This window comes from Neolamprologus multifasciatus, chromosome 3, assembly GCF_963576455.1.
Source record: "Neolamprologus multifasciatus chromosome 3, fNeoMul1.2, whole genome shotgun sequence".
In the NCBI taxonomy this organism is placed as follows: Eukaryota; Metazoa; Chordata; class Actinopteri; order Cichliformes; family Cichlidae; genus Neolamprologus; species Neolamprologus multifasciatus.
The window spans coordinates 26,061,998-26,086,220 of record NC_140441.1 but is presented as its reverse complement, the minus strand read 5'-3'; the positions used below and the strand labels follow the sequence as shown (position 1 = coordinate 26,086,220).

Here is a 24,223-nt window from a genome sequence, read left to right as displayed (position 1 = left end):
GTTGCAATTTGTGAGGCTGATTTTATCCTCAGCAGCAGAGGTGACTCTTGGTCTTCCTTTCCTGGGGCAGTCCTCATGTGAGCCAGTTTCATTGTAGCGTTTGATGGTTATTGCGACTGCACTTGTGACACATTCAAAGTAGAGATGGCACTATACCACTTTTTTATGTCCGATACTGATACCGATATCATAAATTTGGATATCTGCCGATACCGATATGAATCCGATATAGTGTGTTTTTTAATCAATAAAACTGTTTTTTAATATCTTGCTGCATTTTGTATAAGTTCATACTCAAGTTTAAATAAACAACAACACTAAAGCTATTCTGTTATACCTGTATGTAAAAAATACACTGCACCCAAAATATTTCATAGTTCAGCAAAACTGATCAATCTAATAAACTTAAACCTGCTCCATCCTCCCTATTCTGGTATTTTAAAGAGTACTTAGCAGAAATATTAAGCAACCTAACTAATAGGGTTGCAAACTCCCAGCAAAAAAAAATAGGGAACCACCCCCCACCTCATGATGCTTAATCGACGTTATCAACTTTAATTTGATGCAGGGTGAAAAAAAATACACAGAAATAAATTATTTTTCAAGAATAATTAAATAGATTCAACATCTTTCTTCAACAGAACTGCAGACTGCACAGATGGTACTTTCCCAAAGGAAAAGTACTGTAGCTTTCTAGGGTATGTTAGACTTAACAGTTACTATATACAGTAATGGACTTCTATACATTTTACATCAGATTAAAACTTTGGGTGTAAGATTCAGATAATTATTTATTAAAAGCGAGACATTTTAAATGAGAACAAGAAAGAAAAGTATGTCTTTGTGCCCCATTTTCCCTGTTCATGCCCTATCGGCCCCTCTGGCTAAACTTTGCTAGATCCGCCCCTGCACAGTTACCAGCTGTCAGCTACATAGAAAAAGATCCTGGTGTAGAAAGTAATATTAAATAAATTCTAACAACAGCTTATCAAGGTTAAACAGGTAGCAGCAGGAGTGGGAGGGTGAGAGAAGAGGCAGTCGCTCTATATATCGGTTGTTAAGCTTAACGTGGGAATGCTTTACAAACATTCAGAGATGAACTTACACACTTGCTTTACTTCTGTCTGGGATAACTTCCTCGGAGATGAAATGCTTGTTTGGTAGGGAGGCTACAAATACACACAGCCGCTCTATCACGTGAGCACACTGCTCCGACGTGCTACGGTTATGAGCTGAGTTACGCCGTGTCGCAAGTTTTGTGAGGTGCTTTTTTGATATTTAATGCATCGGATTACATGTTTTTATTTCTATCTCCGATATCCGATCCAGTAATTTACGTCAGTATTGAACCGATACCGATACGTAATATCAGATTGGTCCATCTCTAATTCAAAGTTTTAGCAGTTTCCAGACTGACTGACTGAAGCTCTTAAAGTAATGATGGACTGTTGTTTCTCTTTACTTAACTGATTGGTTCTTGCTATAGTATAAATTCCAACAGTTGTCAAATAGGGCTGTCAGCTGTGTACCAACCTGACTACTGCACAACACAACTGATGGTCCCAACACCGTTAAGAAGACAAGAAATTCCACAAATAAACTCAGACAAGGCACAGCTGTGAAGGAAAACATTTCAGGTGATGACATCATGAAGCTCATTGAGAGAAGGCCAATGGTTTGCAGTGCTGTAAACAAAGCAAGGGGTGGCTACTTTGAGGAATCTAAAATATAAAACATATTTAGAGTTTTTTATTATTTTTTTCTTTGTTACATAATTCCATATACCTTGGTTCATATCTCTGATATCTTCAGTTGTATAAATCTACAATTTTGTCTGACAAACTGTCTACAATGAGGCTACTATCAGCTGCAGCTCTTTGTCTGACTAACAATGTAACATGCTTTGTAGACCATTGAATTCATCCTGTGCTGAACCATTATGACATTTGTCAAATGGAGATCACACAACAAACATGACTTACTTGATACTGACAATGTGAAGGCTTCACTCCACTCTGTTGAAGAATATGAGTCATCTCTGCGTCGACTCTTACACATGTAGTCTCCACTGCTGGACTCAGAAACACTGAATGTCATATCATTATAGTGTGTCCACTGTGTGGGTGTCCTGGGTCCTCTCCATTCATACCACCACTCAGTGGTTTCACCTCCTTCCTGCACCTCACATGTCAGAGTGATCGTCTCACCTCTGAATATCTGAGGCCAGTTGGGTTGTTGTTTTACAACAACTTTATTGGAAACTGTTCACACATATTAACAGTAGAGATACAAATAGAAACATGAAATCAACACAGAAAACTTAACATTGTATGTTTGATAATCATGAGTGAATGTGTATTTCAAACTAAATGACTGAACTCACTGGTTTTCTCAATGGTGACATCATCACTTATATCAGTGTAGTAAACTGGGTTTCCTCTTGTTCCTCTGCACCTGTAGATTCCTCCTTGAGATACTCTGATATGTCTGTTTTGTTGACCTCTGATTTGACCTTCAGAGGTTCTTTGGGTTCGTCTGAACCACTCATATTTCCATCCATCAGAGCTCTGCACAGAGCAGGTCAGTCTCACACTGCCCCCTACTGTTATGATTGTGGTTCCTGCTGTCAGTGTGGCCCTGGGTTTATCTGCAGTTAATTTACAGGAAAACATAGAATAGATTGTCACTTGTCTCAGGAAGAAATTTCTTACAGCACTTATCACACTTTAAATATTCACTGAGTAGTTTTGTATAAATGAGTAATCAGCAAATCAGACATATTAGACTGTGTTACAAAATAAAATTCCCTCTGATTTATTACCTGCCTATATTATATAATTTCCTCCTCGCCCTCTGCGGGCAGTCTTATTTCAAGGTCGGGTCCTCTACCAGAGGCCTGGGAGCTTGAGGGTCTTGCACAGTATCTTTCCTGTTCCTACGACTGCACTTGTCTGGACAGAGATCTTGGATGTTGGTTCCTGGGATCAGCTGGAGCCACTTGCCTAGCTTGGGATCACTGCACCTACCGCTCTGATTACCTCTGGGACCCCTGTTACTTTCACCCTCCACATATTCTCAAGCTCTTCTCTGAGCCCTTGTTACTTCTCCATCTTCTTGTGTTCCTTTTTCCTGATGTTGCTGTCATTCGGTATCACTACGTCTATTACTAAGGCCGTCTTCTTCCGCTTATCTACCACCACTATGTCCGGTTGGTTAGGCATCATCATTTTGTGCAGCTGTAACTGGAAGTCCCACAGGATCTTAGCTTGGTCATTCTTGATCACCCTACGGGAGGTCTCCCATTTTGGCCTCAGGGCTTCCAGGCCATACTCGGCACAGATGTTTCTGTATACTATGCTGGCCACTTGGTTATGGCATTCCATGTATGCCCTGCCTGCTAGCATCTTGCACCCCGCTGTTATGTGCTGGATTCTCTCAGGGGCATCTTTACACAGCCTGCACTGGGGTCTTGCCTGATGTGGCAGACCCCAGCCTCTATGGATCTTGTGGTCAGAGTTTGTGCCTGTGCTGCCCTGATTAGTGCCTCTGTGTTGTGTTTCAGTCCAGCTTTGTCCAGCCACTGGCAGGACTTCTGGATGTCATCCACTTCCTCTATCTGCCTGTTGTACATAACGTGCAGATACTATACTATATTTTCATCCTGTTTATTTATGTTATTATTGTCCTCAGGTGATGGAGCAGCAGGTCAGCATTGGCGTCTCTATACCAGCTGAAAGTTCATGACACAAAGTGGTGACAAACTGTCTACAATGAGGCTACTATCAGCTGCAGCTCTTTGTCTGACTAACAATGTAACATGCTTTGTAGACCATTGAATTCATCCTGTGCTGACCATTATGACATTTGTCAAATGGAGATCACACAACAAACATGACTTACTTGATACTGACAATGTGAAGGCTTCACTCCACTCTGTTGAAGAATATGAGTCATCTCTGCGTCGACTCTTACACATGTAGTCTCCACTGCTGGACTCAGAAACTCTGAATGTCCAACCATTATAGTGTGTCCACTGTGTGGGTGTCCTGCGTACTGTCCATTTATACTCCCACTCAGCAGTTTCACCTCCTTGCTGCACCTCACATGTCAGAGTGATCGTCTCATCTCTGAATATCTGAGGCCAGTTGGGTTGTTGTTTTACAACAACTTTATTGGAAACTGTTCACACATATTAACAGTAGAGATACAAATAGAAACATGAAATCAACACAGAAAACTTAACATTGTATGTTTGATAATCATGAGTGAATGTGTATTTCAAACTAAATGACTGAACTCACTGGTTTTCTCAATGGTGGCATCATCACTTTTATCAGTGTAGTAAACTGGGTTTCCTCTTGTTCCTCTGCAGCGGTAGATTCCTCCTTGAGATACTCTGATATCTCTGTTTTGTTGATCTCTGATTTGAACGTCATAGGTTCTTTGGGTTCGTCTGAACCACTCATATTTCCATCCATCAGAGCTCTGCACAGAGCAGGTCAGTCTCACACTGCCCCCTACTGGTATGATTGTGGTTCCTGCTGTCAGTGTGGCCCTGGGTTTATCTGCAGTTAATTTACAGGAAAACATAGAATAGATTGTCACTTGTCTCAGGGAGAAATTTCTTATAGCACTGATCACACTTTAAATATTCACTGAGTAGTTTTGTATAAATGAGTAATCAGCAAATCAGACATATTAGACTGTGTTACAAAATAAAATTCCCTCTGATTTATTACCTGCCTGTATTATATAATTTCCTCCTCGCCCTCTGCGGGCAGTCTTCTTTCAAGGTCGGGTCCTCTACCAGAGGCCTGGGAGCTTGAGGGTCTTGCACAGTATCTTTCCTGTTCCTAAGGCTGTACTTGTCTGGACAGAGATCTTGGATGTTGGTTCCTGGGATCTGCTGGAGCCACTTGCCTAGCTTGGGATCACTGCACCTACCGCTCTGATTACCTCTGGAACCCCTGTTACTTTCACCCTCCACATATTCTCAAGCTCTTCTCTGAGCCCTTGTTACTTCTCCATCTTCTTGTGTTCCTTTTTCCTGATGTTGCTGTCATTCGGTATCACTACGTCTATTACTAAGGCCGTCTTCTTCCGCTTATCTACCACCACTATGTCCGGTTGGTTAGGCATCACCATTTTGTGCAGCTGTAACTGGAAGTCCCACAGGATCTTAGCTTGGTCATTCTTGATCACCCTACGGGAGGTCTCCCATTTTGGCCTCAGGGCTTCCAGGCCATACTCGGCACAGATGTTTCTGTATACTATGCTGGCCACTTGGTTATGGCGTTCCATTTATGCCCTGCCTGCTAGCATCTTGCACCCCGCTGTTATGTGCTGGATTCTCTCAGGGGCATCTTTACACAGCCTGCCCCTGGGGTCTTGCCTGATGTGGCAGACCCCAGCCTCTATGGATCTTGTGGTCAGAGTTTGTGCCTGTGCTGCCCTGATTAGTGCCTCTGTGTTGTGTTTCAGTCCAGCTTTGTCCAGCCACTGGCAGGACTTCTGGATGTCATCCACTTCCTCTATCTGCCTGTTGTACATAACGTGCAGATACTATACTATATTTTCATCCTGTTTATTTATGTTATTATTGTCCTCAGATGATGGAGCAGCAGGTCAGCATTGGCATCTCTATACCAGCTGAAAGTTCATGACACAAAGTGGTGACAAACTGTCTACAATGAGGCTACTATCAGCTGCAGCTCTTTGTCTGACTAACAATGTAACATGCTTTGTAGACCATTGAATTCATCCTGTGCTGACCATTATGACATTTGTCAAATAGAGATCACACAACAAACATGACTTACTTGATACTGACAATGTGAAGGCTTCACTCCACTCTGTTGAAGAATATGAGTCATCTCTGCGTCGACTCTTACACATGTAGTCTCCACTGCTGGACTCAGAAACTCTGAATGTCACATCATTATTGTGTGTCCACTGTGTGGGTGTCCTGGGTCCTCTCCATTCATACCACCACTCAGTGGTTTCACCTCCTTGCTGCACCTCACATGTCAGAGTGATCGTCTCATCTCTGAATATCTGAGGCCAGTTGGGTTGTTGTTTTACAACAACTTTATTGGAAACTGTTTACAGATATTAACAGTAGAGATACAAATAGAAACATGAAATCAACACAGAAAACTTAACATTGTATGTTTGATAATCATGAGTGAATGTGTATTTCAAACTAAATGACTGAACTCACTGGTTTTCTCAATGGGGACATCATCACTTTTATCAGTGTAGTAAACTGGGTTTCCTCTTGTTCCTCTGCAGCTGTAGATTCCTCCTTGAGATACTCTGATATCTCTGTTTTGTCGATCTCTGATTTGACCTTCAGAGGTTCTTTGGGTTCGTCTGAACCACTCATATTTCCATCCATCAGAGCTCTGCACAGAGCAGGTCAGTGTCACACTGCCCCCTACTGGTATAATTGTTGTTCCTGCTGTCAGTGTGGCCCTGGGTTTATCTGCAGTTAATTTACAGGAAAACATAGAATAGATTGTCACTTGTCTCAGGAAGAAATTTCTTACAGCACTTATCACACTTTAAATATTCACTGAGTAGTTTTGTATAAATGAGTAATCAGCAAATCAGACATATTAGACTGTGTTACAAAATAAAATTCCCTCTGATTTATTACCTGCCTGTATTATATAATTTCCTCCTCGCCCTCTGCGGGCAGTCTTCTTTCAAGGTCGGGTCCTCTACCAGAGGCCTGGGAGCTTGAGGGTCTTGCACAGTATCTTTCCTGTTCCTACGACTGCACTTGTCTGGACAGAGATCTTGGATGTTGGTTCCTGGGATCTGCTGGAGCCACTTGCCTAGCTTGGGATCACTGCACCTACCGCTCTGATTACCTCTGGAACCCCTGTTACTTTCACCCTCCACATATTCTCAAGCTCTTCTCTGAGCCCTTGTTACTTCTCCATCTTCTTGTGTTCCTTTTTCCTGATGTTGCTGTCATTCGGTATCACTACGTCTATTACTAAGGCCGTCTTCTTCCGCTTATCTACCACCACTATGTCCGGTTGGTTAGGCATCACCATTTTGTGCAGCTGTAACTGGAAGTCCCACAGGATCTTAGCTTGTTCATTCTTGATCACCCTACGGGAGGTCTCCCATTTTGGCCTCAGGGCTTCCAGGCCATACTCGGCACAGATGTTTCTGTATACTATGCTGGCCACTTGGTTATGGCGTTCCATGTATGCCCTGCCTGCTAGCATCTTGCACCCCGCTGTTATGTGCTGGATTCTCTCAGGGGCATCTTTACACAGCCTGCACTGGGGTCTTGCCTGATGTGGCAGACCCCAGCCTCTATGGATCTTGTGGTCAGAGTTTGTGCCTGTGCTGCCCTGATTAGTGCCTCCGTGTTGTGTTTCAGTCCAGCTTTGTCCAGCCACTGGCAGGACTTCTGGATGTCATCCACTTCCTCTATCTGCCTGTTGTACATAACGTGCAGATACTATACTATATTTTCATCCTGTTTATTTATGTCATTATTGTCCTCAGATGATGGAGCAGCAGGTCAGCATTGGCGTCTCTATACCAGCTGAAAGTTCATGACACAAAGTGGTGACAAACTGTCTACAATGAGGCTACTATCAGCTGCAGCTCTTTGTCTGACTGACAATGTAACATGCTTTGTAGACCATTGAATTCATCCTGTGCTGACCATTATGACATTTGTCAAATGGAGATCACACAACAAACATGACTTACTTGATACTGACAATGTGAAGGCTTCACTCCACTCTGTTGAAGAATATGAGTCATCTCTGCGTCGACTCTTACACATGTAGTCTCCACTGCTGGACTCAGAAACTTTGAATGTCACATCATTATTGTGTGTCCACTGTGTGGGTGTCCTGGGTCCTCTCCATTCATACCACCACTCAGTGGTTTCACCTCCTTGCTGCACCTCACATGTCAGAGTGATCGTCTCATCTCTGAATATCTGAGGCCAGTTGGGTTGTTGTTTTACAACAACTTTATTGGAAACTGTTTACAGATATTAACAGTAGAGATACAAATAAAAACATGAAATCAACAAAGAAAACTTCACATTGTATGTTTGATAATTATGAGTGAATGTATATTTCAAACTAAATTACTAAACTCACAGGTTATCTCAATGGTGACATCATCACTTCTATCAGTGTTGTAAACTGGGTTTCCTCTTGTTCCTCTGCAGCTGTAGATTCCTCCTTGAGATACTCTGATATCTCTGTTTTGTTGATCTCTGATTTGAACGTCAGAGGTTGTTTGGGTTCGTCTGAACCACTCATATTTCCATCCATCAGAGCTCTGCACAGAGCAGGTCAGTGTCACACTGCCCCCTATTGGTATGATTGTTGTTCCTGCTGTCAGTGTGGCCCTGGGTTTATCTGCAATTAATTTAATGGAAAAAGTAAAACAGATTGTCACTTGTCTCAGGAAGAAATTTCTTACAGTGTTGATCACACTTTAAATATTCACTCTTAACATTCACACCACAGACAGTGTCACCACCCAGAAACGGATCACCATGTACCCCAACCAGAAGCCTTGGATGAACCGGGATGTTCGTCTCCTCCTGAAGGCCCGCAACACTGCCTTTAGGTCAGGAGATGCACACGCCTACAGTACAGCCAGGGCTAATCTAAAGAAGGGCATCAAAAAAGCCAAACACCATTACAAAAATAAGGTAGAAGAACACTTCTCCAACTCCAACCCCCGACGCATGTGCAAGGACTCCAGACCATTACAGACTACAGGACCACCAAACCCTCCCCCACATCCTCTGATGTCTCCTTCTTCAACGAGCTCAACAACTGTTATGCTCGTTTTGAGCGGGGGAACCCCACAACCACAACCAAAACAGACATTACGCCAGACCACCAACCTCTGACTCTCTCCCCCACCGATGTAGGAGCGGTGCTGAGCAGGATCAAAGTCCACAAGGCTGCAGGTCCTGATGGCATCCCCGCGCGTGTTCTCAGAGCGTGTTCTGGGGAGCTTGCAGGAGTGCTCACAGACATATTCAATCTGTCCTTGGCCCACGCTGTGGTACCGGCCTGCTTCAAATCCACCTCCATCGTCCCGATACCCAAAAACTCCAACCCATCTAGCCTCAATGACTACCGCCCAGTAGGACTCACTCCCATCTGTCACGGCTGGCGGGGTGAGCCGTGTGGTGTGGAGGAAACGGAGGACCCAAAATGCAGACAGCCGATATGATGACAAGAGTGAGGGTTTAATTTACAGTGTACAAATAACAGAACTGAGGGCAGGACAGAACATAAACCTAAACTGGGTGAGCTAAATAACAAACCGGATCATACAAATGGGGTGGGAGGCAGAGAGACACAGACGAGGAACAGACACCATGAAACACAGACGAGCCGACAACGAACACAGACCGACACCCACTATATATACACACACACACACACACACACAGGGTAATCGGGTAATGGCAGACAGGCGGGGACACAGCTGGAACTAATGGACATAACGAGACACAACCCTACAAAGTAAAACAGGAAACACACAGACTGTTTTACATAACAACACGGGGACATGAACAGAGCACCGAGGGAGACGCAGGTAGGGAAAATAAACACAACCAAACCCCAACCACCAATACAAAACAGAATAAACTAGAAAATACTAATAACAAACTCAAAGCGCTGGGTCACCGACCCAGGACCATGACAGTACCCCCCCTCCAAGGGCTGGCTCCAGACAGCCCAAAACAAAAACAGATGACCAACCCAGGGCGGGCGGCGGGGGGACCAGGACGGAGGGACCAACACCGAACAAAAACAAGCTCCAGCGAACCAAGCGAATTGTCCAAAACACAAACACACATGCTGGAGTCCAAGAACAGGGTCCCAAAACATAGTTCAGGAGGCCGGCCCGGAGGCTGACAACACAGGTCCAAAAGCCGACCGCGCGGAAGGCAGCGGCGGCGAAGTGGAAACAGTTCAGGAGGCCGACCGTGCACACGGCAGCGGCGGCGAAGTGGAAACAGTTCAGGAGGCCGACCGTGCACACGGCAGCGGCGGCGAAGTGGAAACAGTTCAGGAGGCCGACCGTGCGGACGGCAACGGCGGCGACGACAGAAGTCCGGAGGCCGGCCGCGCGGAAGGTAGCGGCGGCGTTTGGGAGGTCGTCCATATCGACGATGACGCCCAACAAGCGGCCTGGCAGATGACCGCCGATGTCGAGGCGGCAGTTTGGGACCTGAAGGTGGCGCGGCCCCCGCAGCACCAGGCGAGGAGGATGCTGGGGCTGGACCAGGCGAGGAGGATGCTGGGGCTGGACCAGGCGAGGCGGAAGCTGAGGCTGGACCAGGCGAGGCGGATGCAGAGGCTGGACCAGGCGAAGCCGGAGCCGGACCAGGCGACGATGAAGCCGAAGCCGGACCAGGCGACGGCGTGGGTGAAGCCGAGGCTGCAGCTGGCGAGGATGAAGACACGGAGGCTGCAGCTGGCGAGGATGAAGACACGGAGGCTGCAGCTGGCGAGGATGAAGACACGGAGGCTGCAGCTGGCGAGGATGAAGACACGGAGGCTGCAGCTGGCGAGGATGAAGACACGGAGGCTGCAGCTGGCGAGGATGAAGACACGGCTGCTGCAGCTGGCGAGGATGAAGCTGCTGTTGCTGCAGCTGGCGAGGATGAAGCTGCTGTTGCTGCAGCTGGCGAGGATGAAGCTGCTGTTGCTGCCGGCGGCGTGGATGGAGCGGCAGCCGGCGAGGATGATGAGGCTGCAGCTGGCGGCTGGACGGGCTCCTCGGGCCCTCCAGCGGACGAGACAGGAGGCTGGACGGGCTCCTCGGGCCCCCCAGCGAAAACAGTCTCAGAACCAGTGGGCACTGGAGCCCCTGGCAGGGACGGATCAGAACCAGCAGGCGCGGGGACCTCTGGCAGGGATGGATCAGAACCAGCAGGCGCACGGGCCTCTGGCAGGGACAAATCAGAACCAGCAGGCGCACGGGCCTCTGGCAAACACAAGGCTGACTGCAGCTGCACCGAGCATTGACTCAGCTCAAGCAGCGACAGCCGGGTGCAGTCCTCAGCTGGCTTCTTTACCTCCAGGGGTCCAGAGTCTGCTGGGGGCTGAAACCCAGCCTCTGGGGAGGCCCTGGAGTGCATCTCAGTCTCACAACTGGCCAGCTCTTGAGGAACGTTTGCAGGATTGTTTGGTTTTTCTCTCTGCCTGGAACAGATGGGTGAACAATAGTTTCTTTCGGATTGAATTGGCCTAGCTGGTTGTACAGGAGGAGTTGGTGAAGATGGCATAGATGACTGGGCTAGTGGGGATACCGGGGGCCGAGCTGAATGCTGCTGTGCAGCTAAACGAGCTTGCGGCTGTGCAGCTAAACGAGCTTGCGGCTGTGCAGCTAAACGAGCTTGCGGCTGTGCAGCTAAACGAGCTTGCGGCTGTGCAGCTAAACGAGCTTGCGGCTGTGCAGCTAAACGAGCTTGCGGCTGTGCAGCTAAACGAGCTTGCGGCTGTGCAGCAGGCTCAAAAAACACAGCCCCGGTATAAACCGTCACTAGTTCTGGTGAAACCAAAAGAGTGTCTTGTCCACTCACCACAGCCGGCCGCTCAGAAATCCCCAGGTCCGACTGTGGCGAGGAGCGTCGGCAGCGTGAGCGCCGTTTCCCCCTTGAAGGCTGGGTTGACGGGCCGGGCAGAACATCCCCTGTCGGAAGTGAAGCATGAGTTGCAGGGTGGGTGGTAGCAGCCGGGGGGTGAAGACGGAGCTCATTCAGAATGAAGTTTTGTGCGAGCGGGTGAAGTGAGTCCAGTAGCCAGGAGTGAGCAAAGATTAGCTGCTGTAGCCTGGCTTCTACAGCGCGGTGAAATTCCTCCCCCTCATGCTCAAGCCACAGGTTAACTAACCTTGAAACGGAGTCAATCAATTCCTCCCGAAACTCCTGGGAGGGTGCGGATGCTGCTGGGTCCATGTTCGGTCGGCTCGTACTGTCACGGCTGGCGGGGTGAGCCGTGTGGTGTGGAGGAAACGGAGGACCCAAAATGCAGACAGCCGATATGATGACAAGAGTGAGGGTTTAATTTACAGTGTACAAATAACAGAACTGAGGGCAGGACAGAACATAAACCTAAACTGGGTGAGCTAAATAACAAACCGGATCATACAAATGGGGTGGGAGGCAGAGAGACACAGACGAGGAACAGACACCATGAAACACAGACGAGCCGACAACGAACACAGACCGACACCCACTATATATACACACACACACACACACACACAGGGTAATCGGGTAATGGCAGACAGGCGGGGACACAGCTGGAACTAATGGACATAACGAGACACAACCCTACAAAGTAAAACAGGAAACACACAGACTGTTTTACATAACAACACGGGGACATGAACAGAGCACCGAGGGAGACGCAGGTAGGGAAAATAAACACAACCAGACCCCAACCACCAATACAAAACAGAATAAACTAGAAAATACTAATAACAAACTCAAAGCGCTGGGTCACCGACCCAGGACCATGACACCATCATCACTAAGTGCTTAGAGCAGCTGGTCCTAGCACACTTCAAATCCTGTCTCCCCCCCACCCTGGACCCCCACCAATTCGCATACCGCCAGAACAGGAGCACAGAGGATGCAGTCTCCATCGCACTGCACTCTGTCCTCTCACACCTGGACGACTTCAGTTCAGCATTCAATACAATCCTCCCCTCACAACTCATCAGGAAACTGACAGATCTGGGCATCAGTTCCCTCATGTGAATGGTTACTGGACTTCCTGACCAACCGCCCCCAACATGTCCGGCTGGATAACCGCTGCTCACCTACAATCACAATGAACACCGGTGTACCACAAGGCTGTGTGATGAGCCCTTTCCTCTACTCCCTCTTCACCCATGACTGCAGACCTGCTGATGGTTCTAACACCATCATTAAGTTTGCAGATGACACCACGGTGATTGGCCTCATCAATGACAACGATGAGGCCGCCTACAGGGAGGAGGTGGATCGTCTGGCTGAGTGGTGCGACACAAACTGTTAGAGTGAATTGTTAAATGTTTGTCATTTTTATGTTTACCATTTGTACATTGTTTTAACTCTGATGAAAGAAATTCCACTGTCCTTCCCCCCAGATTCTCGAGGTTCTAGGTGGGGGGCTGTAGTCTTTTATTACAGACACATCCTTGTGCTTCTTTTGATGTAAGCTTCCTGCGTTTACGACCCTTTGGTCAGCAGGAGGTCTGACACACACACACACACACATTCTTACTTAGATACAGAAATGCACACATATACATACAATGCCTTGTCTGGGCGTGGCTTTGTTCTGACGTGTTTTGTGTGAACTGTCTCTCTATAAAAGGCAGCAGGAGGAGGTCAGATCTGGAGGTCATTTTCGTGGTGGACAAAGACGAGGCCTCCCTTGCGCAAATAATCGATTGATCGACTGTCTTGTTTTCTTCATGATGAATAAGTCTCTAGAATTAGCGGGGCTTGTGGAAACACAGACCCAACATTTATTTGGTCCTTCGGAGCTGGAGCCTAACACATCGCATCCACAGAGGAGAGGGAGAGGACGCCACCGCAGTCTGTTAGCAGCCATCGTCTGGGACGATTGACGAAAGCCCTGTTACTTTGCTTTGTACCAGGCCAGAAAGTTTGCGCCTGAACTCCCATCGGGATGGATGGCGATTGACGGGATCCAGAGACTCTTCCCATGAACGTAAACAAACAGTGAGTACAGAAGGCCTTACGGTGTGTTCACACCGAACGCGATGGACGCGAACAAAAACGCCCCAAACGCCCCTAATTTGACGCGTGCACATTCGCGTCTCAACGCGTGTCCAAGAAAAATCCAACGCGCTTCAAAATATGATATTTTGACGCGCGTGAACCGGAAATGTGGGAGGGATGTGGGAGGAAGTTGTGCCAGACCGGTATCTTTGCAAGATGGCAGCTGTCGAGTTAGCGCTTGAAGAGAGAGTCTCCCTTCTGTATGTACTGTGGAGAGCAGAGCAGCGGCGTAAAAGACGCCCTCGCTGTACCTGGGTCCATCAGGTCCTCCAGAGGCGTGAGCAGTTTGGTGAGTTTCACCATTTGCTCCAGGAGCTCCGCCTGGATGACGGCCGATTTCAGCGATATCACCGTCTTTCACTCGGCCATTGAGGACCTGCTTTCCCGCGTCGGTCCCAGAATCGCCCGCCTAGACACCAACTACAGGCGCTCAATCCCACCTGCAGAGCGCCTGTCCATCTGCCTGAGGTTAGTAAAAGTATTTAATATGGTAGTCCTTTATTGATACCTGTGCTAATATATGCTAAACTATCCATTTATACACTGCTAACGTGGATGTGCTATGCTAACAGTGAATGCTCGGTTTTTACTGAAAGCAAACTGTGGTACGGAGACGACTGTTTATAATATTTCTAGTGATACTCAGAAGGTCTCATCATGTCCCGATTTAATTCGATTTATGCTGTTATCAGTGTTTGCAATGATAGCATGGCTGTGGTGTCATATCAATGTATGCGCTCGGTGTTTGCTGATATCAAACTGGAGCATTAGGACCACTGAGTTAACCTTTGTAGTGATACTCACTCCTTTTTATTTAGACGGAGCGGAGAAGTGTGTGAAGGCAACTTGTGTTCTCCACAATTTTCTGCGCTGTGTGGACGAGAGAGGGGCACCTGCTGTGGTGGAGCCGTTGCAAGGCCTGGGTCGTATGGCAGCAAACAACTCCTCCAGAGAGGCTGTCCTGGTGAGGGAGAAATTCATGGCTCACTTCTCGGCGGAGGGAGCTGTGTCTTGGCAACCAAAGGAGTAGCCTGTTTGAAGTCCGAGTGACTTCCCCACAACGGCTCTTTTAAGAGCCACCCACAAACCTCTAAAGAGTGTTCCTGTCCTTTTAATTTTTTCTTAATAAATGGAGCTCTACTCCAAAATAAACGAACCTATTTTTACTCTCTTAAGTAACTTGTCTTCACTATGTTCCTGTATACAGTGGTGCACAAGTTTGGGCAACCTTATTAATAGTCATTATTTTCCTGTATGAATCACTGTTACAATGAAAAATGTCACTTACATATATCATATAGGAGACACACACATTGATATACACTAAATATTTATTTCATTTCTCTTTTTTTGTGTTGCCAATTTATGCACCTGCTTGATTTAAACAGTTATTGCACACTTTCTGTAAACTGCATTTCACTTCTCAAATATCACTGTGTGTGTCTCCTATATGATATTTAACTGACTATTTTTATTGTGACAACCAATGATTTGTACAAGAAAATAATTACTTTTCACAATGTTGCCCAAACTTTTGCATCCCACTGTATTAGTATGTTTTGTCATTAGTATAATATGAAATAAATTCTACTTGTGTCAAGTCGGGTGCCAATATTTGCTGTGTAGTAGAACAGAGACATTTTGTCATTATAAATGTTTATTTGAAAAAATATAAATTCATTAACAAAAACATTTATCATAAATATATGAAATGTAACTATTTACAGAGAGACAGGAATAAAAAGGACCCAGCTTGGAGTGGAAGAGCCTCAGGGAGAAGGAGGAGAAAAATAAGAACATTGTTTCTGCCCTGGAGAGCTGCTGCCTCATCAGAAAACTACTGATCATTAGGGTCCAATGTTTCCAAATTTAACACAGCTGTGCTGTTTTCAAAAACTAATTTATAAATTTGAAATTTCACGAATTCTCGTGTCTGAGGCGGCATGCTCTCCAGAGCAGGAACAAGGCCGAGGAGGAAATGTTCAGTTGGAGACGGGCGTGGCCTCTTTAGGGACTCCAGGATGGCCAGCTCCACCGCCGATGGACCGTCCTGGGACCCGTCCCTCGCCCGCCTTCGAGCTGTCCTCCGCTGTGGGCCTGTAAAACACAGCACAAAACAACACAAAGTAATGAGAAGGCTGCTACTAGATTTTCATTTTCAAAATTGAAAAAAAAAAACAGGATATAAACTGATTGGTTGTAGATATTTAGTAAAGGTGATCACAAGGGAATTCAAGCAAGTAAAAAGCTGTCAGTGCTTGATGTTCATACCTGTGGGTGCAGCAGCAGGAGCTGAGGGACCAGGGACTGGAGAGCCAGGAGAAGAGACAGCTGAGGACTCTGCTGCATGATTACTTGACTCTATGAAGACAATATTAAATGTTAATATTATTATTAATGTTAATATAGGTTGAAGACAACAGTCATAGAGAATATTATATTATTATATACTTATATACTTATTATTATATACAGTGGTCTCATTTATTGCAGCACATGAACAGTAGTCACAGTTCTCACAAGTTGATTCTCAAAGTGAAAACCTTTGTCGATTTTAAAACGTAAAAGTATTATGCCGCGCTTTTTCTCCGTCTGCGGCGCCACTTTTGTGCGCCTTTTTTGCTCCCGGTGCAGGTGTGTATTTCCGAATGAGGGTCATAGTTATGAGTGTTTTTGTGCTGTTTTTTTCTATTGGACGTGATGGTTATCAAAACCAAACATGATAAGTTTGGCAAGCGCAGGAGACACGACACGGAGGAGATTTGTCATTTGGGCTGCAGAATGCAATGCGCATCGTTGAAAGCTGTACGGTGCCATAAAAAAAATCAGCGAAAAGGCAGGCAGTGACGGATGAACAGCGGGACTACTGTATACTGTTTATTAATAAACAAAATATGTTCCTGTATGACAACACGCATAAATTAACTGCCTACATTAACTCAATGTAAACATACCTTCTGACTGACACTCCCCTGCTGCCTCTTCGGGCTGTCCCTGGTCCTCGGGGGAGAAGTTCTCCACGGTCCGCACCATATTACCGCTAGTCTCCCGCGGGGTGAGGAAGGGGTCCAGAAACCCCATGACCGCGAAGAACTTCCATTTTCTCCCCGATCCTGCTGCAGACCCACTCCTCTTCTCCTTCTCTGCCTTCTTCTCCTTATTATATGTGTCCCTGAGGCTCTTCCACTTTCTCCTGCAGATGTCCTCTGAATAAACGCATTATCTTGTTAGCGGAAAGGTATTTGTACATCAGTGGGAAAATAGCGGGACAGTAGGCGGGCTTGCTAGCTTTTGCGCGGGTTCATCGGGTCAGTCTGAAAATTAAAAAGAAGGAATGAACTTACCAGGTTGCCCGATCTCCTCACTTATGTGTCTCCAAGCTAGGTCCTTTTTATTCCTGTCTCGGTAAAAGTAGTAGCTAGCATCGTACAGCTCCGGGTGATTAGCCACGGCACTGATTAGCTTTTCCTCCATACTGAATGAAGAATGAATTCGGGCTTTGGCTGGACCTGCCCCTTTGACCTAGGTCAGAGCCACGTCACCAGGCCCCTGATTGGTTGTCGCGGCGCGATTTGACGCTGGAGTTCAGATTTTTCCAACTCGAGCGGTAGACGCGAAACGCGCGTATGCACAAAATGCAACACAAAAACTCACGCGCGTGGTTTTATTCGCGAGTCAAACGCGCCAGACGTGCTACACTGACGCGCGTTTCACGAGTTTTGGCGTTTTCGCGACGCAAATCTGCTTCCGAATTTTCGCGGGACCCGCAATCGCGCGTCATCGCGCTTTTCCATTGACTTTACATGTAAACCTGACGCTCTATTCGCGTCCATCGCGTTCGGTGTGAACACACCGTTAGAGAGCGGCTACGTGCCCGTGCGTTAAAGCAGGTACGTAAGTGCGCAAGCTGTGCGTGTAGACGCAAGCTGCCTGGTTTCTCCGCCAGTGTTTTTTGTTTTAATCTTTTTGATTTATTTAGGGAGGGTTAAGTCGGTTTCTCCACCGAATAGAAGGAGGGTAAGGACAGTTTCTCCACCGAAAGGAGGATAGTGTAGTACTGATACTGTAGTAGACAGTGAGAAAGTTATCTATGCATGACAACTAGCATGTTTCATATTTGCTTGAGCAGCAGAGATGCTAGCTTTAACAGAAACGTGTAAAGCTGCAGAGAGACAATATACCCAGATAGCCAGTGTGCATTTGCTACATTACATTTCTTTGTAGTGCAGTGAGTGAGACGAGGTGTGACAACCTCTACAGGGAAACCTGTAGAACACACCAAACTCTTGCAAAATCTGCTGGAGGCAGTGTTACTGCCCAGTAGAATTGCCGTTTGTAAATGTGCAGCACACATGTGAGGGAAAGATCCAGTTGCATTAGGGAATGTTTTTGCAGATAAGATCACAAAAAAGGCAGCTTTAGTTAAACATAGTGTTAGCATTTTGGCAGTACAACATCAGCAGACATGTAGGGCCACTCCCCTACTGCAGGAAAACAGTTGTGGCTCACCAAATGGGCCAGCACAGGGCCACCAGTGTGTCTGCAACTAGCCTTGTGCTGGCCCATGTGTGGGCCACCTCTGGCAAACCTGATCTGGGCTACCAAAGAGACGTCATTCTTTGCGGTATGTGGGCCATGTGTAAGCACATTGTGTGGGCCAGATCAGGGCCATACCAGTTTTGCAATGTGGGGCTTCTCATGTCTTTGTATAGTCTCGCTTATTCTCTAACCCTAAGAGAGTCTCGTTCTCTAAAAACCTAAAGAAGAAATATGGATTTGATCAACTGGTCCCTTAACAAATTTGACAAACTTCTGGGCTGGGGAGAGCCCGACTGTCCTGCGGAGATGTTTGTTGCCAGATACGTGATGATCGGTTGCATTGTGGTGTCTGGTGACACTCTCGATGGAGGACATTGAATAACATCTATCAATTCGGAACCAGGATTATAGAGTTCTGGCTGATTGGAGCTGGCTTGGACCTGGCTTATCGAAGAACAAGAAGCGGCTACAGCTGTTCAAAATCCCACAAGGCTGGCCGACATAATAAACGATGGGCAGGGCTGTGAGTACTCAGACTGTGTTTATTGAACACAATATGGATAAGATCTTGGAGAAGAAGAACGGGAATTGAGAGACCGGGTGACCAGTGACGGACATAAGATCAACTGTAAAATTGGATGCAATTTGTTCGCACTAACCAAAACAACTACCATCTTCATCTCATGCGGCCCCCCTGGTGCCAACTGGATGCTCAAGGCAAAAGCTGACGGGAATAACAAAAATTCTCCTTAGATAACAAGACTGTTGTTGTGACTTTCTCCCCCCTCCTTAAACGCCACCCGCGTCGACACAAGATTGCTGACTTTTGCCTAACTGGGTGAAGGGACACTTTCTCTCCGCTGAACACGGAACACACACACGCACATCATGCACACATACGCATGTACACTGACACAGACCTACACCCACCCCCGCACCCCCTCCAAACACCTTCGAACCTTAAGTCTTCTATGTTGTGAGATGTGATGATTCATGTGCTGAGGTGTTTTTTTCTGTTCTCAAACTGATCTCCCTGTTGGAGCTCAGTCTGGGGAGAGTTTTTTTTTTCTCCTCGTCTTTCCTCACGTTGTGCATTTTCCATTGTTATACCTCTCTGACCTGTCTTCCCCGTGATGTTTGTGTAATGTATGTATGGTCGGAAGGGTAAAAAGGCACTGGCAAGACTGGCAGCCTTAACCCAATTTCCCTCGGGATGAATAAAGTATTATCAATCAATCAACAGTGTATTAAAAATATTGTATGTGTTGTAATGATATGGAACAATAACTTTTGTTTTGTGGATCAATCAATCCATCAATCCATCAATCAGTCAATCAATATTACAGGCTGTGCTTGAGTTTTTAAATAAGCTAATGTAAATATAAACAATAAAACATTACATTTCAGCATGAATCATGGTCCAACTCACGTGAAACTGTCAGTCTGAAGGCATCACTCCATCCTGTTAAGAGATAGTCACTGCTACCCCGACATCTGTAGTCTCCACTGTGGGACACTGAAACTCTGCTGATCCTGTATTCACTGGATGTTGGAGGGCTGTTTGTGTTGGGTGCTGTCCATTCATATTTCCACACCTTTCCTTCACCTGCCTGAATCTCACATCTGAGAGTGATTGTCTCACCAGTGAATATCTGAGACCAGCTGTTCTGCAGTTTCACTGTGATCCTGTTACGAACTAACAAAGAAAAAACATGCAGCAGCAAGTTTTTATCATAATTATTTGAATGCTGATTTGTTGTGCAGGAATGTTTAAAAACAACTAAAAATATTAAAAACAACTAAAATATTATGTAAGACTTGAATAATATAATATAATATAATATAATATAATATAATATAATATAATATAATATAAACCATCACTTGTTTGCAGGAATCTAAGATAACTCAAATATTAATATAAGACTCTTGGTTTCTCAGCCAACTGATTGAAAATTAAAAGAGTTTTAATATTTGAACTTGGGATCTTAAAAACAGATGTGGCTATCTGCAATTAGTATGTTTTATATTTACTTTTATTTTGAGATGAAGAACATTAGTAATCATTTACCCACTGATTACACTTCTTGAGACATGATTTTGAAATGGTTAATAAATACACTCCTGTTACATGTGTAAATGTGTAAAAAAAAGACTTTCGTTTTAGTCGTGTCGTTTTATTCTGTTGAAATATTCAAACTCACCAGTTTCCTGAATGGTGACCGAGTCACTTTCTGTTATGATGACATTTTCCCCTGAAGGTTTACAGGTGTAGTTTCCTCCATTCAAGACAGAGATAACTCTCTCTGATACATTAGACATTGCTGACGGTTTTTTGGATGAGGTTTCTCTGAACCACTCATATTTTAAGTTGGCAGAGTTCTTCACATCACAGGTCAGTGTCACACTGCCCCCTGTTGGTATGGTTCTGTTGTTTGCTATCACAACAGCCTTGTCATGTTCTGTAAGTTAGAAATACAACAAAAGGAGAAAATTGTTCCTAGTGTAACAATTTTGTTGAAACTTAAGTTGTTTAGTTAATTTATGTACTGTTTAAAAGTTTTCAGTTTCTAAGTTTACACAGCTGTACAGGGTCTGATTGGGGGGAGGAAACTTGACCCGTGTGTGTATATGTGGGTGTATGTAAGTGCATGTTTGTGTGTGTGTGTGTGTGTGTGTGTGTGTGTGTGTGTGTGTGTGTGTGTGTTTTCACCTGGTGGAACTTGAATATGCTATTGCTGTGATGGAGATGTTTATTTTTATTACTTTTCATAAAGGGAATATATTTAATTGTTTAGGACATTTTTGTCTTAAGTGTGAGCTATAGCTCAGCTTGGTTTGCGTGTAAGTAGGTATTGCTGTACCACTGTATTTTTTTGTTTGTAAAGATGTTTCAGTAAAGGAAAATAAATGTTTTCTTGTATGTATGAAAGGTCATGTGTGTTCACACACCATAAAATAAATTTGTGAAGATAATTTATATTGGAATATGGGTTAGTACATGATTGAATATACAAAATAAGTTAAGTAGTCATAATTAATGGTTGCAATACCATGTAACCATTGCAAAACAGAAATGGTAATTAATTAGTTTAAAATGTTTCATAGCTAAAGTAGAAAGGATTAATACTATTTCTTGTTTGAAATAGTATTAATCTATGGTGTTTAATCCTTGTTGAGTGGATTCTGCTGGATCACTAATTTTATTTGTAAAGGTGATGAAACAAATGTACAGAAAGAGACACCTTTGTATCAGTAAATCACACTCTTTGGCTCTTACCTGGCATTTCTAAGACTGAAATGTGTTAGGAAATTTTAAATATATTTTACATTTGCTAGTTCAGCTCCCTAAGCCCCATCCATCCCCCAGTACAGGTACAGCTTCAGATGTGCTGGGGCCACTGGAGTTTCAGCCCTAAATACTGGGAACCTGTATCTCCACACTGCCACATGACAGATTCAGGTGTATCTGATTCTCTCTGGCTCTCACTGAGCCTTATCTCTGTTTTCCTGGACATTTATCTATCATCATGTGCTGGGCAGCACTCGCTCCTGCTTCCTGTCAGTCAACTCAAATCAATTCTAACTCACCCTGTTCCTGGCTTTGTTCACCAAATCAGAAAGCTGGTTCTCTCTCGATGGATAATCAGCCCCCTACATTTACCATAGACACCTGTTTCTCTCAGCTACTGATGTCTGTGAAAGTAAACTCCTGATAATTTTGTCAGTTCTTGTCTGTGTCTCGATTTTGATTCAGCCGTGACAACACATAAACAGAAAGATACAGGAGATACATCAATGCTGTTCATATTTTGTAAACAGGAAGAAAAAAAACTGTCGTACCTTCAGCATTTACATCGAAGAGTGTACTGAGCACTGAAATCAAGATTGAAACATCATCAAAACAGCAGCAAATCAACTCACTATGAACTAAAACATTTTTAACCTCCTAGGACCTGGCGTCCACAAAATGTGGTGGGTCTAAATAACCCAAAATGTGATGGGTTATTTAGACCAAAATACTCAATTATGCTCTACAAGGGCCTGATATTCACTTACGATATTATACTGCTACTGTTCTATCAAAATTTTAAACGAATATCCTCATATGTGGCTCTTATTTTTATTAAAAACAAAAATAAGGTAAAAAAAAATCGGGTAATTCTTTGTTTTTACAGTCATCTGGCCCCAATATGTCCAAATATCAAAGAGAACTTTAAAATGCATGCTGTGGAAGAGTTCGGGTCTTATGAGGTTAAAGTAAATTTTCAGATCGGAGACTCATCCTCAAATTTCTTTGCTTATATGCTCTAAACTAGTAATGTAAAACAGCAGTGTTTCCAACACAATACCCTGCTTTAAATTGACACAAGGTAGTACCATTCAAATTCTCAGAGACTTGTTTACCACCTCATACACTTTAATTTACACCAATATAGTTTCTTAAATTGGTCACAAGAGAAAGTCAGTGATGTACTTACAGAATAACTCCAGCATGCAGAGCAAAGAGCGCTTCATCCTCACATCCAGCTCTGCAGCTCTCTGATGCACAGCTAAGCTTTCAGTGTTTTACTTTTCACAAATAAGCAGAAGAAAGAGATGCTGTGCTTAATATAGATGAGACTGTAACTTCTTCTTCTCAGTGGCTTCCATGCTTCCTTCCCTTTTACACTGAGCTCAACCATCTGCTATAACTTCAACCGCATCGGTGTTTACATTTCCTGTCCATTCAGAACATTCAAGCTTGTTCTCAGTGTTGTTCTCTTTCTCTGCATTATAAAATAACGGTTCTGTTACTTCAAGTCAGGCAAAGCTTTCATTTAGGTTTAATTTTACTTCTGTCTTCTTTAGAAACTCACTTTTTTTCCCATACAAAAAAAGTCATACAACCCCATACATTTGGATTGCTATAATTCTAGAATATTTGTCTGGGTTTTTGAGACTGTCAGTGGCCGGATGGCAGCATATCATTTATTTCTGACAGTCCTGAGCAGGTTCATGCAAAACATGCTGGGCCCTAGTTGAGTTGAACAAACTTGCTTTGACATAATTAGACCAAAGAATATGTCTATAATAGGAAACAAGGTTAAGATACTCCTTTTTAAGTTGCAGGAAAAAAATAGACTTTTAGCTAGTTTTTTGTACTATTACAATGGAAAACATCCTTTCACTTCTGCTTTGATATGTAAATGTTTTCATCTTGTGGTTGAATTTTGGTTAAAAGGTGGTTGTGACCGGATTATTTATGTAGCTGAACTGATGGAAATGAGATGCAGTTTTTACAAACCAGAGGAATAAATAAACCAACGCACGAATTCATTTTCTTGCTTGCTAAATTGCAACGGTACAGATGCACACAGACCTTATTTGGTGGGTAAATGTGCCAAATAAAATACCAAAACACAATAATCAATATCTTTGTGCCAAAAACGATATATTTTTTTAACTGAAAACAAAGCATGGCACTCAGTAAAGTAAGCCATTGCCATGCTTCTTTGCTATTCTACCATGTACCATGTGTTCACGTGTTCCTTGTTTGCACTTCTAAGGTAGTTTCTAGTACCAGGTTCTCGACTCTAAAGCAGCTACCAAAAATCAGGATCTTATAGATCCAACACTATTAAAAGATTTTAACTTTATTAACAATTTATTGAATAGTATGGTTTTGAATTTTATAGCAGTACTAACTTTAAAAGTTGAAAGCATATTGAGAAATACACAAAGCAAAAACCATGTATTGCCTCATTATGCTAAACAGTTGACTGAATTTTCTGTTCCCCTTTACACAAAAAAAGATGTGATATGTCAGGGATAAGATGCCACCATATACTCACTAGAGGTTATGTGCGAGCAGACGACAAATGTGTTTAG

General features: G+C 44.4%; 6 protein-coding genes and 1 pseudogene across 6 annotated transcripts in view; 1 reads left to right on the top strand and 6 right to left on the bottom strand.

Annotated features, from left to right (window-relative positions):
- Positions 1–6,385, bottom strand: part of LOC146522288 (Fc receptor-like protein 5) — a 7,971-nt gene extending 1,586 nt beyond the window's left edge. The window contains exons 1-6 of the mRNA XM_085147839.1: positions 6,217–6,385; positions 5,820–6,098; positions 4,302–4,565; positions 3,901–4,179; positions 2,384–2,647; positions 1,983–2,261 (exon numbers count right to left, since the gene is read on the bottom strand). Of these exons, the coding sequence (XP_085003965.1) occupies positions 1,983–2,261; positions 2,384–2,647; positions 3,901–4,179; positions 4,302–4,565; positions 5,820–6,098; positions 6,217–6,385 (1,534 nt within the window). The remainder of the gene's footprint in view (positions 1–1,982; positions 2,262–2,383; positions 2,648–3,900; positions 4,180–4,301; positions 4,566–5,819; positions 6,099–6,216) is intronic.
- LOC146522274 (basement membrane-specific heparan sulfate proteoglycan core protein-like) overlaps positions 1–24,223 on the bottom strand; it is a 276,185-nt gene that overhangs the window by 17,191 nt on the left and 234,771 nt on the right. The window lies entirely within an intron of this gene.
- Positions 4,589–5,813, bottom strand: LOC146522289 (uncharacterized; annotated as a pseudogene).
- LOC146522287 (uncharacterized) lies at positions 6,198–11,974 on the bottom strand. The gene is made up of 5 exons (XM_085147828.1): positions 11,600–11,974; positions 8,509–8,610; positions 8,139–8,322; positions 7,738–8,016; positions 6,198–6,484 (listed from the first exon to the last, which is right to left on the bottom strand). The coding sequence occupies exons 1-5, from the start codon at positions 11,972–11,974 to the stop codon at positions 6,198–6,200; spliced, it is 1,227 nt and encodes a 408-aa protein (XP_085003954.1).
- On the bottom strand, positions 7,524–23,115 carry LOC146522284 (Fc receptor-like protein 5). The gene is made up of 7 exons (XM_085147816.1): positions 22,834–23,115; positions 22,196–22,228; positions 20,557–20,814; positions 19,782–20,048; positions 8,139–8,402; positions 7,738–8,016; positions 7,524–7,567 (listed from the first exon to the last, which is right to left on the bottom strand). The coding sequence occupies exons 1-7, from the start codon at positions 22,868–22,870 to the stop codon at positions 7,524–7,526; spliced, it is 1,182 nt and encodes a 393-aa protein (XP_085003942.1). The 5' UTR covers positions 22,871–23,115.
- Positions 13,764–14,969, top strand: LOC146522286 (uncharacterized). Its single transcript, XM_085153726.1, has 2 exons — positions 13,764–14,281; positions 14,632–14,969. The coding sequence occupies exons 1-2, from the start codon at positions 14,016–14,018 to the stop codon at positions 14,861–14,863; spliced, it is 498 nt and encodes a 165-aa protein (XP_085009852.1). The 5' UTR covers positions 13,764–14,015; the 3' UTR covers positions 14,864–14,969.
- LOC146522285 (uncharacterized) lies at positions 15,521–17,674 on the bottom strand. Its single transcript, XM_085153727.1, has 3 exons — positions 17,158–17,674; positions 16,768–17,019; positions 15,521–16,174 (listed from the first exon to the last, which is right to left on the bottom strand). Exons 1-3 carry the CDS (start codon positions 17,285–17,287, stop codon positions 16,065–16,067), a joined length of 492 nt encoding a protein of 163 aa, XP_085009853.1. The 5' UTR covers positions 17,288–17,674; the 3' UTR covers positions 15,521–16,064.